The sequence below is a fragment of the Montipora foliosa genome, chromosome 1, assembly GCF_036669935.1.
Source record: "Montipora foliosa isolate CH-2021 chromosome 1, ASM3666993v2, whole genome shotgun sequence".
In the NCBI taxonomy this organism is placed as follows: Eukaryota; Metazoa; Cnidaria; class Anthozoa; order Scleractinia; family Acroporidae; genus Montipora; species Montipora foliosa.
The window spans coordinates 6,199,836-6,217,335 of record NC_090869.1 but is presented as its reverse complement, the minus strand read 5'-3'; the positions used below and the strand labels follow the sequence as shown (position 1 = coordinate 6,217,335).

General features: G+C 41.5%; 1 protein-coding gene across 1 annotated transcript in view; it reads right to left on the bottom strand.

Moving 5' to 3' along the window:
* Nucleotides 1–392: 392 nt before the first annotated feature.
* Nucleotides 393–17,500, bottom strand: part of LOC138009883 (CCR4-NOT transcription complex subunit 1-like) — a 48,571-nt gene continuing 31,463 nt past the window's right edge. The window contains exons 35-58 of the mRNA XM_068856892.1: nt 16,966–17,106; nt 16,139–16,294; nt 15,648–15,788; nt 15,256–15,360; nt 15,009–15,149; nt 14,231–14,416; nt 13,774–13,922; nt 13,419–13,527; nt 12,698–12,793; nt 12,549–12,613; nt 11,782–11,965; nt 11,144–11,236; nt 9,794–9,898; nt 9,538–9,669; nt 7,848–8,011; nt 7,202–7,319; nt 6,594–6,695; nt 6,311–6,484; nt 6,106–6,189; nt 5,950–6,018; nt 3,636–3,816; nt 2,325–2,457; nt 1,891–2,025; nt 393–643 (exon numbers count right to left, since the gene is read on the bottom strand). Of these exons, the coding sequence (XP_068712993.1) occupies nt 565–643; nt 1,891–2,025; nt 2,325–2,457; nt 3,636–3,816; nt 5,950–6,018; nt 6,106–6,189; nt 6,311–6,484; nt 6,594–6,695; nt 7,202–7,319; nt 7,848–8,011; nt 9,538–9,669; nt 9,794–9,898; nt 11,144–11,236; nt 11,782–11,965; nt 12,549–12,613; nt 12,698–12,793; nt 13,419–13,527; nt 13,774–13,922; nt 14,231–14,416; nt 15,009–15,149; nt 15,256–15,360; nt 15,648–15,788; nt 16,139–16,294; nt 16,966–17,106 (3,042 nt within the window). The 3' untranslated portion in view covers nt 393–564. The remainder of the gene's footprint in view (nt 644–1,890; nt 2,026–2,324; nt 2,458–3,635; nt 3,817–5,949; nt 6,019–6,105; nt 6,190–6,310; nt 6,485–6,593; nt 6,696–7,201; nt 7,320–7,847; nt 8,012–9,537; nt 9,670–9,793; nt 9,899–11,143; nt 11,237–11,781; nt 11,966–12,548; nt 12,614–12,697; nt 12,794–13,418; nt 13,528–13,773; nt 13,923–14,230; nt 14,417–15,008; nt 15,150–15,255; nt 15,361–15,647; nt 15,789–16,138; nt 16,295–16,965; nt 17,107–17,500) is intronic.

The following is a 17,500-nucleotide window of genomic DNA, read 5'->3' as shown; positions in this document are numbered from 1 at the left end:
CCCCCTACTTGAAAGCCAATTATGCTGAGCCAATCAGCGTTCGTGATAAGGCAGCAAATTGCGGATGAAGGCTGACAATTGACATCCAATCCTTTCTTCATGAATGGAGGAGAGCTAGAAAGATGACAATGTAGTGGACAAGTTAGATGCACAAGTGGGCCAAGGTATACCTGGAGAGAGCAAAAAAAAAAAAAAAAAAAGAAGGGAAGAAGAAAGCCTTGGCTCAAAGCAGCCTCAAAGCTACTGGAGACCGATGTTTACTCGGTTTGCTTCAAATAATTATCGCATCCCATACAACCAATAATTTTCTTTGAGACACGGGGTGCAAAGAGCAACTGAAATCATGTATTGCCGTAAAATTAAGAACGTCGGAAAGAAGAGCACCCAAGGCATCTTCAAAGAGTCATTTTATTATGCATTCGTAGGTTAAAAATTACAAATCGAGGAAAAACATTTTCGTAACATTACAACTGCTAATTCCATGCGTGTGAAGGTAACCGTAATCGGGCCTCCATCGGCGCTCATGTACAAAATCACTATACAAGTTCCTAACGTCTGTCTCCTTCACTCTCTGCTTTCGCTTGTTTCTCGGGGCGGCGCCTGTTTCTGTTGCATACAGCTGCGAGCTACGGACTCGAACAACCTGTAAACACAAGAAGATAAGGCAAACACTTGAAATCTAGTCTTTTTCGTTTTTGGTGTGTGGGGGAATTGGTGTGTGGGGGAATTTGGGGTTAAATGTGAGGTTGCTAAGGAAATAGAAATTAACGAACGAATCTCTGGTCAAACTTGGCAAAAACAAACTGACGAGACTAAAGTTAATTTAGCCAAGCAAGCCTCGGTATGAAGTGTGGAGGTTCGTTTGCGGTGGTTAGGAGCCTGGGAAGGGAAAGAATTAAATTATCACGCAAGTTATACGTGACGGAGTCCTTTATGTCCAGGACATGAAAATTGAAAACAGGCTTTTGTTGAGGAAAGCTACAAGGACAGACGGGAGCAGACGGTGGGAACAGAAGATCTTAAAGTCACGGCAATGAACATGTACAAGTACAAGTACAAGGAGGGATTACGTTTTTGCAAACGTTGGCCTTCACGGTCATCAGTTAATTCTGGTTTTAAAACAGCAGCGAAGAAAAAATGTCGAAAATGAGAGCTGAGTGCATAGTATCACTGCCAAGAGACATTAGCGGGAACCAGCCGGGAAATTCGAAGACAAAACCCCTTTGTCAGCGGCAGCAAGAAAAGAAGGCAACAAGGAGATAAAGAAGTTAGGTTTAAGAAACGAGAGAAGAAACAGGTCTAAGAAAGAGAACTGAAGAGCCAGAGGAGGAGTAGGCGCCGAGGTGTGGAGGAGTTGTAGTGGAAGAATTGCTGTTGGTTGTTGAAGAACTGGACTGCAGCTTTGTTGGAAGATTGAACTGTTAGCTTGATTTACTTAAACTTTTAGTGTGTAGAGAAGAATTATTGTCTGTCATTGTTAAACAAGCTTATTACAGACTGATTTAGTTTAAGGCCATTAACCCTAACCCTAACCCTAACCCATAACCGAGACTGATTTAAGTTTTAAGTTTTATCCATCAAAACTTAACAAAATAGTCTTCAACGTTTTTAGGTATATGTTTTATGTTGTGAGTTCGTGGGAAGGGGTTTGTGCATGTTTACATCTATTATCCGTTTGCGTTTTCCTTTTACCTCGTGTCACCGCGCCTGGGGAAGACGCACCTCACATCTCTCAAGGCACTGAATTTAGAAGTTGCTCAATTTAATTTATTAAAAAAACAGGTTAGCTTTCGTCTGTTTAGCCCTAGAATTGAGAACTAAGTTTAATATTTCGGTAAAGCAAGCATGAATATCTGAAAAGAACGCGTATTGTGAATGAAGTCGACTTACTTTTCAATCTCCGGGGCACAGTGTACAAATTCGTGCGTCCAAAACTTGTATTGATGGTTCTTGATGAGCTCAATGAATGTGATCAGGAGACCCCACGGATGAGGTCTATTAACGATCAATCGCTCTAGCAGTACCCTGTGGAAAACAATAGGGAAAGAAACCTTGTCAACACCATTAGATGAGAGAGGGTCCCATCGCAAGGGAAGTGCGTAATAGTGTTCTCTGTGGGAATTTGCGTCCACGTGCGAAAGTTCTGAGGACCGTGTAAGCGGTTTAAAATGAAGGATGAGGATAAAAAATTACCCCCTTTTCCATGAACACAAAATAACCGAAATATCTCTTTCGAATAATGACCATCAATCAGCTGGTGATGAAGAAACATGCCATTTATTTCCCCCGACAGTAATTGTAAAATTTGAATTGGTACCACCTACCTTGTGATCTGTTCTTGAATAGCCTCTGTGTTGGCTTCAGCAAATAAGTACAACAAAACACAACTGAAGTAGTGTGTATGGCTGTTAGGGTACCGCAACTGGTTTGCAATAGCGTTCAAGAAAAGATATCGGCCTGTAAAATTGGCAAAGATACTGATTGAATTTGATTCTGAGTGGACTGTTACATGTTTTGGAAAGTTCGTAATTCATGCAGCTCAGAAGGCAAAATACGAAAACACAGACGAAAATTCCCTTTTCATAAGATTCGGGCGGTGGAGATATCTCCAGAAATGCAAGCTATGGCAAAAATTGCAGATTTGGCGAAATTTAGCCCAAGCCGCCAATTTGGCCAATTTAACACCTCTTTTGACGAAATTTCGCGAAAGGGGCGACGACTCACCCGACATGTAGGATTTGGTGAAATCTCACCAAGAGTGCAACAATCGAATGCAATGAGCTGGCCTTAAGGGCCCAACGCGCAGGCGGTGGATTTGGCGAAAGTGGCAAACTGCGCGAAAATGGACATTTCGGCGAAATTTCGCCAAGAGGGCGACGACCCAACCAACGTGGCAGATTTGGCAGAATTTCACCAAATCCTCCATTTTCGTCATTCCCTGCATTTCTGGACATTTTTCACTTCTTAAAATACTTTTTCTTCGTAAAGTAAATCTTATTATTAGGGCTCCCCCTTCTTTTAAGTCGTTACTTGATATCTGTTACAGAGGACAACAGGCAAGAAATGAGCTTAAATTTTAGAACGTTTGACCTTTGGCAAAATGCAAATCTGTGTTGTCTGGGACGGGGAGAGGCTGCATTTATGCTCAAAAAGTTCCAGAACTGGGATAAGTCACAACTCTTTTTGTCCCTAAAAAGGCCCATTTGATCTTTTGAAGGAGTGCAGACGCCGGGGGATTGTGGCCGCGAGTATCACACTGCACCGGGAGCCCATGAGTAGGAGCTTTCCTCTCCCACACACAAGCCCTGAGTCAACCTTCTATTTTCAGAACGCCACGAGTTCTTCGGCCCTGCACGTACTGTTTAGAACGCCCAATCAGAATAACGTTATTGTCAAACGAAGATAAGAAAAAGCAAAAACAATGTGTGCAAATTGATGTAAATGTGAGTCTCCTGCTGAAGGGTTAGTTCTAAAAATAGAAAGATGCGCACAAAAGTTAACTCAAGGATAAAGTGCAAAGGGAGGCGCCTTCTCATGGTCTCCTGACTGCACTAAAGCATCGATCCCATGTGTGGCAATTGCTAATGACACAACATTTAGGTTGTACGATCGTAAACTATCTCCAATGCCGTTACCTTCTGTATCCAGATCCACGGCTAAATTCTGGAAGATGTCCATGTGGGACGAATGAGTGATTGTTGACATGGAGGGTGTCCCACTCTTACTGTGTATGTAGGTGATGGCTTGGGTACCAACATAAAGGACCAGCGCATTCATTAGTGGTACGTTATACCGGGTGCCTGGTTCATTGGATACCTAGAAAAAACGCATCACAGCATGAATATAAACAAGACAACAAATCTGCCTGGAACAACTATCATTATTTGAGGGCTGGTGGTTGGTCAGAACATGTATATGGCTACGATTCTAACATCTTACTAACTGAGCGCGAGGCCGCACTGGGGAATATTGGTCCGAGGTGCGTACAAAAACGACTGAGGGCCAATATCTCCAGCACGGTCCCGAGCAAGTGAGGTTACTAAGTTGTTTATTGTACGGCCTTGCTTCTTTGAGCGATCGGACACTTCTCCGCTTGGCGAATGTTGGTAATCTTCGTCTTCCATCAGCGAACTTCGAACGATAAAATTAAATTCCGCTTGCTACAATTGTACAGTTAAGATGAAAACACGAAATTCCGCTTTTTGAAAACTTTTTGTTTCGCTCAACTTGAATTTCCCGGGAGAGACAAAAAAGACGGAAACGGACCGTTTCCATTGCAATGGTCCGTACTGTAAAATCCCGAGCAAAAACCGACCAATCAGAGTGCTCCATTTAGCCTTTGAATTGCTTGCTATAGAATGAATAATTAATATTCGTTGATAATGAATATAGAGCGACTTTCCTAAGACCTTGAAAAAGTGTTCGCAATTTGTATCACGGACCAATGTTTGGCAACATTAAAACAAAGCTTCTCCTTATTCCCGCCAAGGAAACTCCTAATATGGGTAGTAAACAGTTCGATTGCCCAATCACATTACTGCATTTCAAATGACGTCAAAGCGAAGTGCCGATCGCTTTCCAGAAAGTTCCATGGAGAGATGACGTTGTTTGCATCCGCGTCCACAAAGCCAATGAAAATTCGCAGTCTGTTTTTGTTCGATAAGTCAATTAAATGTTTTGCATTTTTGTTTACGTTCTTTTCACGTTTATTTTTCAAAGTCATAGGAAAGTCGCTCTATAAGATTTTCATATAGTTGAATTGCAGTTCTGTAGCTCTAGGTGAAAGTGATCAGTGCAGTTCATGAAGCAACTTAAGCGGTAGCAAAGAAGCTTGAAAAGGTCCAGGCTTGAACGGCACTCGTCCCCATGCCCACCGTGCGATTGCGCACCTGGGAGCTGGGGCGCGTTTCTCGAAAGTCCCGAAGACTTTTCGGGCCCGAAAAGCCATTTGTGAAACTGCCGACCGCTTGTTTTGGAAAGCCGATCTTTTAACACGTTTTTAGGGTAACAAAAAAAAAAAAAAAAAAAAGGACTGTGAAGTTGGACGACTTACATCCTCTCCGTTCTTGAGATACAAACGGAATTGTGACATCCGAAAATGGCCCGGAAAGTTTCGGGACTTTCGACGGAAACAGGCCCCTGGTCACTGATACGTTCGTATTGTGTCGCGTTATAACTGAATTTGTTATAGAGAAAATAAGAAATTTTGAAATGAAACAAATACTGAAATAAGTAAATAAACAATTTGTTATTTAACCGATAAAAGGAAAACGATTTCGTAAGAAGTGAGTTCAATTCCTGGCCTCGGTTGTCCAAAAGGTGGATAACACTATCAACTCGATAAATCACTATCCAGCGGGATAAACACTAGCAAAACCAATTGAGTTATCCAGTGGATAGTGCTATCCACCCTTCGAACAACTGAAGCCTGGAGGATAACATTGGGAACCAACATGAAATAACGGCCATGACGTCACGGAAAAAAGAAAAGATATTTTATTCTACACTGGGATGGTCGAGTGCACGAGGTAGCGGCTAAAATCCTCACGCATGTACCCACCTTATTACGATTTAACAGAGGAAAATTATCACCACAAGCTTTTTGGAGAGCCGGGTTGTTCATTTTTATGGTAAATTTTAAGCTCGGTACGCACGAATAATATAACCAAAGCCGAGTTTAATGTGCCACAAATCTCATATAACCTCATTGATAAAGTATGTAAAACTCCTACCAGGCGCGCTACGATTTTTTGGGTCACGGAAAATATGACAAATGGATAACTTAAGATTCAAAGCGTTCCCGGGGTGTGCTTCAATGCAAATCAACCGGTCAGCGTTTTACCGAAATGAAACAGGCTCAAAAGGAAGACAATTCGATTGAGACGTGTTAACTCTAGAAATTTACCACAAAAGTACGATAAAAAAGGAGGGAAGAATCGCTCAGTTTACCTGCAGGTGCGACCTGAGCTCTGTCAGAAATGTCACTGGAGCACGAGTCTTGAGATAAGAATCAAGATCCTGTGAAAAAGAGTGATGACGAGTAGATTTAACTGGTGCTCATATAAACACAAAAGTGCCACGCGGGTTTTTATTAGATAAGTTTACCTTTTTAAAGCTGGCAGGCTGGATGGCAGAGGCGAAATTGGTCAAGATACGAGGAGAATGCGCGATGTCGGTTAACAGGTCAACCTGTCATATGAAAAAAAAAAAGAAAAACAGAAAAACAGCAAACGTTATCTGAACTAACTGCTGGTTAGCTTAATAGGTAGTTTATAATGTACCCAAGTATTTGTGAAATCAACAACCATACCTTCAAATTCGGTGTAAAGGGATCTGGGAGCCTCATATTGCGTGGAAAGGCACTGAGAATCAAGTTTCTCATCTGGATGCAGTTAGGAGGGATGACGTCACAAAAACTGAAGTGATAATCACAAAGGAACTCTGGGAAGTCATGAAGAAGCACCAGCAAGACGCGCAATGTTCCCTGGAAGATGAACGATCAGTGATAAAAGGTTGAGCAAGCTCTCAGAAAAAAAAGACCCTTTGAAGGATTTCCGAAATATCGGTTGAATATCTTTACGACGGCGCCTTACCTTGTAAAGCAAGTGTGTTTGCTTAGCGAGCTCAGCGTTACGCAAAAATGGCGCTAAAAACTTAAACAGGTCAATTAACAGCTGCTGAAATAGCACCCAACCCTGAAAAACAAAGGGAGCAGTCATCTATTAAATACATTATCATACCTGGGTTTTTAATGACATTATCAAACGTGTCATTAGGCAGAGAGCGGTAAAATGTGCCCTTTCTCGTTTCCACTTTCGTTTTTCTCAATGAAAAGGTGAATACACCGTCTTATTATATGACTGACTCCGTGTGCGGGCAAGATGAACCAAATCGCGCGCTGTGATTAGCTACGCGAGCGGGCAAGATGGAGTGCTACTGCCCGCTCAGGATTTCTCGCTTGGTCTCGCAAGATCAAAGATCATTTTTGGTGTTTTATCCCATATAATAAATCCTTTATTGACCAATCTTGTTCGGTCAAAATGGCTAGATATTGGCCTCGTTCTTTTTTTGCGTGTTTATGGACCCATAAACACGCAAAAAAAGGAACTTGGCCAATATCCAGCCATTTTGACCGAACAAGATTGGTCAATAAAGGATTTAGTATAACCCACATATATTACAGATGTCGTCGTTAAGTTACCTTCTGCTGTGGTGTGTTAAGTAGAAGCTTGGACATGAGTAAGCGATGAGATATCAGCTCTAACCATGCGTACGCAAACCCCGGAGCCCGGGATGGACGAAGGGCATGAAACACAGTACTGCCAACCAATAAACATAAGTAAGTTGGATTAACATATATGTACAATCAAAGCCTGCATTACTGTTTGCTATTTCTTTTGGAAAAACAACGATATTGGTTTACTTTTTAATTGGATCAGGCTGTTGCTCACTTTATCTTATTCAAAAAACGAAAATGCGAAAAGAGTGTATTTATCCCCGACTGAGAGGGGAATTGGGAAATTTCAGGCAAAGAAGAATTACTGAGTCCACGAGGGAAAACAATTGAATAGCTTATCATTCCTAAGAGTATCCACAGACATACGATTAAAAACCTCTATTAATAAAACCGCCAACACGTTTGTTGTTTCCACGAGATTTGAACACGGTTTTTCAGCTTGCGGCGCGATGCGCAGTTTTCCTGCCACACCCTTGCAGCATCCAGCCATAGAAACCGCAGACCAATCGCAACGACATCGCGCTAATTTATACATGCGAGTACCAGAAGGTTAAGTCACAGTAAGAATTGATGCATGGTGTTTACACTTCCGATAAAGAACCTCACTGACCTGAATGTTTGCAACACCTGAAAATTAATTGCCTCAAGAATTGGTTCGGGTTGGTTGAGTTCCACTAGTAACATTATGAATGTACGATGATAAGGCAACTGTTGAAATTCCGTGTGACGGATTTCGTGATCCTGGAAGAGCACTGTAGCTACTGTTCCAAGAACCTGTCGTGTAAAACAAATAACAAAAGAAACTTTTACACACATTTCAAATACTTTCTTTTTTTTCCGCGTTATGTCCACAAAACAAAACTCGATGATCTAGCGTGACGATTTGGTGTGTTTTCATCGTCTCATGTCGAAGTTCGTTTTCACTTAGCATAAACCTGTTCTCGCGCTTGTGCTTGTGTCCCTAGTGAAACAAAATTGAGTACCTTTGGTTTCTTTTAATATTCATAACAACTTAACTTGGAAATGATGACATAAAGCAAAGAGATGTCAATCATCCTTCCCTTCATCACATCAAGCTAAGTTAAGAAAACATTTAAAACTATAACTAGAGGTGGAAGCTTTAACTGCAAGTATGTATAACTATTCATTCCAAATTCCCAAATCGGCCAACCACGACGCAGAATACGACATGTCAACTCGTTGTACTGCATTTTCGACCCCAGAGCTCTTTTCTTGACCGAGGGAGAGAAGAGCTCTGGGAAACCCTGAAACAAAGTGTCTTGTCATTGGTTTTCGTGAAGAACAATCAAAAGCGTCTCTAATTGGTGCATTCATGTTAGCACGAGGAGTGAGCAGGCGCCGTAAGGTTCAAATAGCCAAGTTTTGGCTATAAGAACCCTACGGCGCATGTTCTCCTACATAGAGTTTCCCAGAGCCTTGTGTCGATCCGAGGCTCTGGTGACGAGAATGGTTGCACTGCAATGATTGATCAGTGGAGTGATGAACGAAATCCTTGACTGGAAGTTGACTCCGCAACCCCTTTTACAGACGCACAAAATTGGGACGGCACTCCAAAATAGCGGCACGGTATCAATATTCACACCTCCAGAGATGTGCTCGGCCCTCCTATAATTTCTGGCACTGGTGTCTAATATGCCTTCTGTTTGTTCTGTTTACACACGAAAAATTTACCGCGCCGTGTCCGAAAAACATATACGTAAGGTACCGACATTTCGGAGTGCCGTGCCAGACTTTTTTTCTAGTGTAAAGAGGGCTCGAGTCTGCGTGTTGATGAAAGGAATTCGTGTGCATAGTGCAGTATTCTCCCAAATTAAAACTTCCTAGATAGTCCTGGATAGGCTTCTTCGCACTGAACTGCTTAAGTTGTTCCATGCACTGTGATAATCCTTCGCTTAGAAAATCGTTCTTCCGTTCGGTATATAGTATAAGTGTTCATCAAAATTAACCATGGCCTCCGTCATTTTGTTGAAATGCTCAGACGCGGGGAAGGTGGAACGTGTACTTAAATTGATAAGACACGGACAAATGCAGTAAATTTCCTTGCGCTTTTGCAGCGTTGCCTTTTCTTACAACACAAGCGAACGCAAGCATGAGCGAAGGAGAAAGGTAAACCCCGTTTTCACGGTGAAATAAGCGCTCTTATGTTTGCGCTTGTGCTTTGTGTCGCTAGTGATAACCAGGCTTAAACGTCGACAATCGGCCGGCATCCTATTAATTGTAATCCGGACACCTGAGATAACGGACGAGTCTCGAACAAAAACTGAAGCGCTCATTCTTACCCTGCTTAGGAGATTGATTTTGGTGACATTATTGGAGGCATCGCCTGAGTGACGCACTAGCAGTGCTATCAACCGACAGTAGGCATCCAAGGTATTGTAACATTTGGCTCGTGCCGTTGTCGGGCTGTTGGGCTGAAAGCGACAAAACAAAAAGTCGGTTGTTAGAGTGCTTTCTTGATAAATACTGAAATAAATAAACGAACACACTCATGCACTTGAGAACTTTACAACCAAACACGGTTTACCGGGTACTTACATGGTCACCCAGAGCTCGGTAAGTCACTTCTACGCACAGTTCAGTACTTATGCGGAAGAATCTCGTGATCAAATCATCCGTTCGCAGAATGCCTTGCTGGTGTAACTGAAATTAAGAAAAAACCCAAACATTTGTTCACGTGTAAGTAGGCCATTTCCGAGTTCGTGTCTGCCTCATCTAAGGGCGAAGTTTTTGTGAAGGTAATAAGTTCTACTTTACATAGGAATGGCAACTAATATAAAGAAAGAAAAACATAAGAAAACTTCGCACTTAGACTTGCTTTAAAGGAGAAACAGACACGAACCAGTCTAGTAACATGAAACCTGAGATGAACCAAACTCAAGTCATTTACCCTCCGGAAGGCCCCAAACCTAAGGTGTTTGTCACCACAACTAAGGGCAAACTTTCTTCCACATAAAGATATTTTTATTTGAACCTTAACGGTGTGTAAAACGTCCGTCGTTCAGTAAAAAAAAAAACTTGCACAAAAATTTCTTCACGTCAACAAAGGAAATGTCAACCGAGATAGCAAGCATATCATGGCATTTACAATTCACCCCAAGCACTTTATGATAAAAGTTGTTTTACTTTACCTTATAATTTTAATCACCTAAATTTTGGGAAGCTTGCTTTCGCGTGTAAATCAAGGAGGCAAATCGATCAATCGGTGGAAGACAAAGTTCCGACTAATAGTGTTACTTCCACCACAGAAAAGCGACGTGAAGCAAAGCTTGTGGAATTAAGCTTAAGGTGATTATGTTTGATTGAAAAAATCTCTTTCATTTTAACAAAATCAACGGAATTTTCTCTTCTTTCTCATTATAAACCGATTTCCCTTCATGTTTTTGATGAAATAACAGCATTTGGGAGAGCCGCACCGTCACTTTTTTTTCAAAATCTTTTTAAGCGAGCGGAAAATCAATTAAGTTGCTGCCATCGTGCATTCACCCCATTAGGAGCGAAAAAGAAACCCCGACTTCAGGATAAGGAAGTCAATCCCTCCTGATAACAAAAGCAGCCATTGTAATGAAGGAAGCCAATGAGCGTTCTGTATTCTGGTTTTAGAGATGAAAATTAAAACAGCTCGGTACCTGTGTGTTCCCAGGCATACCGGTTGACGTTTTTTAGGATTCATGGTAAGCGATGAATTTGACTTCTTCGTTTTCCGTTTGTATTTTATTTTCTCATTCAGCACGTGTTGTACGATTTTCTGTACATCTGTCGATTCTATTATTTATGTTTATGACCTTTGGATAAAAATATGGCTAGTCCCACGCGAAAAAAAAAACCAAGCATTATCTCGATAACTACACACATTCTACCAGCTAACACTGTGAAAGCGTCACTTACTAGGGCCACAAACGTGGAAAACGCCTTTTCGCTTTCCTTTCCTGCTCCGGGTTGGTGACATAGGCGAACCCATTCTCTTAATAAGTACTCGACCTATAAAAAAAAAAAAAACAGCCGCGCGATTAGCGACAAGTGGTCTGAATCAAGCTTCAAAGCATCTTCTTGAATTGTTCACTTTAATGCACGTCATGCGAGTAGTGTGTTTAATACGAGTCACGCCAGTCAACAGCGATGCACAACATTATGAGACCTTTCAGTTGAAAGTACTGACGGAGCTATTAAAATAGTTCACTTGGTAGAGAAGACTTGATAAGACCGTAACGGGATCAAGTCTCTTTCATGCCGAGACATTCTTTCTGTTTGTCATGATTTTCGATGCGTGACTGATAATATTGGTTAAATTGTCACTTATAAACTGAATATGGAGGGTAGGTATCCAATAGTAAATAAGAGGCAAGCAGGGCTGGCAAATCACAAGAGATAACCATGGAATTGCAAACTTGACCACAGGTCAACCACACCATCTGGCAGTTGTACTAGAGTAACCGGAGATCCGTTTTAAGTGATCAAATTCAAATTCACATTCCCATAACGAACGCCCATGAGAAAAATCTTTAACCCAAAAACATGAAAAGCACCTTTTCGTGCAGCCCAGGAGGATCCTCATAGACATGAAATGAACCAGTGACACCTGAAGCGGACACGCCAGAGGTCAGAGATGTGGGGCCTCCAGGGGCCTTGTTATCACCAATCTCCTGATGAGTACCCACAGGCTGCGATGGCAGAGGACCATTGTGACTAGACTCCAGGAACGAGGACAACCTTGAAGAATTAAAAAAAACGGAGAATAGTTTTTACTTACAGAGCTTCCAAACCAATAAGAAAAAAAAAAGCCAAACAAAAGCTCCAATAATGTGCTTTAGGCTTTGGCCGATGAAGTTTTCTTTTCTTTTTTAGCACGACGGTAATAAAATTGGAAGTAAAAGTTGACTAACTTGGGAAAAACGAGATTAATAAGACGTTTGTAATATCTCTTCAAAATCGTATGGGGTGGAAAAAGTAAACCCTGAAGACAAGCTGCAGTGCTAAACCGGTTGATAATAACGCACGGGCTAAGATGTCTTTCCTGTGAATGGTTCCACTCTTTTGTTTGTTTTTCACAATTTGTGTCTACAATTTGTGTCTACAATTTAAAGCACACATTTCGTCATTTGGAAGCAAAGCCTGGAAAGCTGTAATCGCACCGACCAGTATAAAACACGAGATTACAGTTCAGTGGACTTCGTTTCGAATGTTTTCTTCCAAGGACTTTATTCCACTGACTGCAAGGTTAGCTGAAAGACGTCGAATAAACTTCTCTCTTCAAAATCACTGCAAGAAAATTACGTAAAACTTGTCAAACTACCCATCAGAATTCTGCCGGCTGTGAGCTATTCTTGTCAACGCTTCAATGGTATGGTATAGATCATTCTGTAAAGAGAAAAAAAGGTACTTGTCAAATGAAGAGAAAAACGCAGTTGACAGTAATCCCTTAGTTAGACAATGCGATCATACCTCAGTAACATGTGGACTCTGTTTGTCATCTGACACATACTTAGCAAGCTGAATAGCAAAATGCAACGCTTGAATGTTATGGCCGTTGTCGATACACTGAAACAAAACAAAATAATATTTAAAATCTGATAATTAAAGAAGCATAAGGGATGTAAGGTAAGAGAAATAAAGGGGCTAAATAGGAGAAAAGGCTGTTCAGGTTTACGGAAGTTTCCGTTTGATAAAATACTTAATCACTCACGATAATTTTTGGAAGTAAAAAAGATGTTTTTCAGAGAGTCTGATCTGAATCTCATTAGATGACATTTCCACTTGTCTGACTATTTTCCCAATCCCATAATGCCATACGTTTTGGGGGGTTCTTTACAAGTACAAGTTAATTACTCTTGGGACTGTATTATGCTTCAGTGAATTGGATATTTATTGTTTTAATACAAATCCCCCCCCCCCCTATCCCCCCTCCCCCAATGAACTGTATTATGGGATTTACGAAAATAGTAAATTTGCATCAAGTTATTAAGACCATTCAATGTAAATACATCACGTATTCAGGATTCATATTTACCACCACCAACTTCTATGACTTTTCAACGGAAGCAGCACGACTCACTGGCACCGGACTTCCATGTATATACTCAGGAGTTTAAATCCTATCAAGCAACTAATAAATCAAACTAGTCTTGTCTAATCAACGAGTGCCGGATGGGGATTCGTAGCAGACCTGCACAAGGTGAAGATCAAACTCCCTCATGTTCAACAAATGACTGCGAATCAGAATGTCAATAGCATCTACGTTAAACTTCAACTCGGGAGGGCACTCACACACAAACCTGCAAACGGAAACAACAAGAAAATGTTAACAACAACATCAGAAATTTGCAGGCACTACAACGGCGTGTTTCCGTGCAAAGTGTTTTTCTAGCATTACCGTCTTGTCTTAAGCGTCGTGAAACGCAAACCGAGGAGGGCAGATAACATGAAATCTCACAAAATAGCTTTAAAGACAATGCACACTTGCCACAAAAAGCTTTTTCAGTGTTAACTTTTGTGTAAGCCTCCGCTGTCTTGTTACTTACTTTGTCACGTGTCTAGCTGTCCACATAAGCCCATATCCACGTGGATCCTGGAGTCCTCTTAACACAATAAGATGACAGTCACGGTAGCGTAACGACAGTTCGGCATCATTTCCTAACGTGCCAACACCCTCCAGCAACCCTTCCACTGCCTGAGAGGGAAAATACCAATAAATGACAATTAACCATTACACGGTGGTTAAAAGACATTCTGGAACAAATGGGGTCTTCCCCGTGAACCGTCGATCTGTAATATTACACGATTTATTAATGTGGAGATTAACAAATCGAAAGTGATTCAGCGTTGTCTTTACTCTTATCGACAACGATATTCGTCATCACAGTGGTCAAAATTTGTTGTGGACTAACTCGGCTGCTCCTCGAGAGTCCACAACATTTTGACCATTGTGATGGTTTAAAAGATGAAGTGAAAAACAGGGAAAGGAATGAAAGCACCCACCTTGTGTAAAAGCCTAAGAGCGGCCATGTTGTCTCTTGATATGCGCGCCTGCACTACAGTTTCCAGTAGGCTGTGTATGGTAGCGACATGCTGATTGGTTGGTGGTGCTATGATGGCGTGAAGATGCTGTTCAATTTCCGCTGCACACTTACTCAGTATCTGGACGACTTCCTCTGGCATAAACGCCTTAATTCAAAAAACGACACGGAATTAGGAAAGTGATTGACAGAAATTTCCAAGCTTCTTCTTTGAGAGTGGGGAACGAAGGAGACAGGAAAAACTGAGTAGCGTAAAAGCGAGAGCCTACAACAGGCAAGCTAAATGAAACGTTCAATGACACCAGTAACTTCGGACTCTTTGGAAAAGTAAACTTACAAGACATGCATGGTATGATTATCGAGTCTGCACAGAATTAACGATAAGCAATGGATGGAAAGCTAATACACTTTTGCGCTGTTCACTATGGTACAAATAAAATTCTCAATTCTGGAACGAATGATTGAGACATATTCGACTTCCTAGTCCTCATCTACGAAAAAATCTCAATCTTAGGCCCCCTTCTCCCAAAAAACAAAAAGTTGACACACGGCCGCATCTATCAACGGGAAATACTCTCAATTCCATTTCTACAGGAATGTAGAAGGAAACCGGAATAAAGCTTTCCTGAACTATGTTAAGCACGAATGCCACTAGCCGGTAAAATAAACTGAAATCGTTCGTGCAACATCATGTATAACAACAAGAATTTGGTTCACTCCCTAAAATCAAAACATCCAACCTCAGCATTGCCGAGAATTCCAATAGGTTTTGGTAGGGGTGGAGTAGTGATGGCCTCCCCGGATGAGGGGGGTTGGAATCCAGGTATGCTCCTCGCAAACTCCTCGTAGACCGCTGTCTGATTGGCATTTACTCCTCCAACCTTAAAAACAATGAGACAGTTACAAAGGAAGAACTGAAGAAGCGTTTCAATTTAACAGCAAATGAAAACTTTAATAGTATTCTGTTTGACACTCTCAAAATCCTACCTTCAATCGAATCTGTTCAGGCATGCGCTCTGCTTGATAAGTCAACACCACGGGGTCACAGTACCGACGACCCTCACTGCGAGCAATGCGACGAAGATCAAATTCCTGAAACACAATGTTAGCGTGCGTCATGAGGAATTTCATTCCATACCTGCCAAGTAGTTTCAATTTAACATAGATCTGGGATAAGATCTCGTGCTCTAGCTCTACTTCGAAGCACAAATAGTGTGTTGCAATTATCCATTAAACATTACAAAAGAGAAAAAGCAGTGACATAAAGGCATATTAACCCCTTTGTGAAAGAATTAGTGATCTCCATCAAGTGAAGATTTATGACCAATAATATAATAATTATGTACAAAACAGAACGTTCCTCAGTAAAATTAGCCTACCGTGGTTAATCGCTTGTCCATTTCGGGCAACGCCTTCTCCACAGCTGTTTTCTGGATGAATGCACAGGCTAGTTCTGTGTTATCCTCGCTTATAACTGACGCAGCTTGTTCAATCATGTCTTTCTGCTGCTGGTTTGCACCCTGTATCAATGACATCAACGACTGATTTCAAGGTAATATTAACAAAACGCTAAAACAAGAATCCTCAAAAGTGACTAGTTGAAAGTGGCTACAGTCTGACCAGCAACAGAACAGTGTACTCAGACAGACTACAATTCCACCGCCAAAAGCATAGAAAGAGCAAAGCAAAAGCATACTTGCATCATTCTTAACCAATCGGTGGGCCAGAAGGCATTGCAAAAAGACAAGCGCGAGTGTAAGATTACAACAAATTCCTTTGCCACCACACATGGTATGCTTCATTTCTGCCCCCCAATAGCACTCGGTTAAAATTATACTTGTTATACAGTTTTAAAAGTTACAGTACTCACCCTAAGTGCAGCAAGGAAGTTTGATCTCAAATTATTGTTAATGCTGATCAGTAGCGGCTCTCGACACGTGATCAATGCCATGCCCGCTGTCATGAAGCGTACCATGTGATGCGCTGCTGCTCTCATCCGGGACTCTTCAGGATCGAGAGCAAAATCCTATTTCGAGAAAAATAAGAACAAGACATATAGAAGTGCTGAAAAGATGCAGCAACCTTGGAGCCTGGGTTTCTTTTCGACAGGTGAAAGAAAGGTCCTAGAAACACAGTAAATGGACGCAAATGAAGAGCTCAAAATAAGTGGGGCTAAAACCTGCATGTTTTTTTTCAGGATACAATCTGCACCAACTTTGCTTGCAACAGAAATCGCGAATTTATTTTACTATAACGTGAACAAAATCTTCCAGCATCTCTCCACTGCACTTAAGGGTTGGTGCACTAGTGAGATTACATGTCCTTTGGCCAATGCGCCCTTGGCTTAATTTTCGAATTCTGTGGCATGTGTTGGTTAAGTTTGTAGGTTCTCTGCTCTTCTTCTCCGTTAGGTTTTCCTCGGCTTGGCTGTATTGTAATAAGATAAACTAATTATAGTTGTTGTTATTAACCACTTTAATTCCTTGCCCCATTAATGGAATCACTTTACGCAAAACGCTTCATTCTAATGTTCGAAACAAACCAAGAAGACTTTAGATCCTGCCCACCAGTAACGATCTGGGGCCGGTTGCTCGAAGCCTGGTTAGCCAGAACGTATAGGTTTCCACGGTATTTAACGCCAGTTAGCGCTAACCATGCTTCGAGCAACCGGCCCCAGATCGACAGACAACAGGTTACCTTCTTCACAATCATCTCAGCAGTTGTAAGACAGATTTTGATTGATCTTTCCACCACTGGATGGACAAGTTCCTGCACGGCCCGTTCAATAGCCGGGCGCACAAACTGCCTCAGGTGTGGATGCTGCTGAAATATCGGGATCTACGAAGAACAACAAACAAACAACCATTTTATACTTTGCTAGTCACTCTTTCTTTTGAATGATTGGTACAAGATGATATACAAAGTGAACACGTGGATAAGCTGCTGACTGACATTAGGTACATGTCACTCAATTCGCCCCGTACAATTAGATTCCCATTTCTAGAAGATTAGCTCCCAAGGGAGACAGTGTTCTCTCATAAGGAAGTTTCAGTCCCACATTTTCCCTGGCAGTAGAACGGTTAATGGGATAAAGGAACAACGTGAAAAATTATTCCATTATACATGAACAATTTTGCGGTTAAATTGTGGATTGCAGTGTATAATACGCTGCATGATGGATCCGGGCAGTCATTACGATCAATACGAACGATAACTCGACAATTCAAATTCA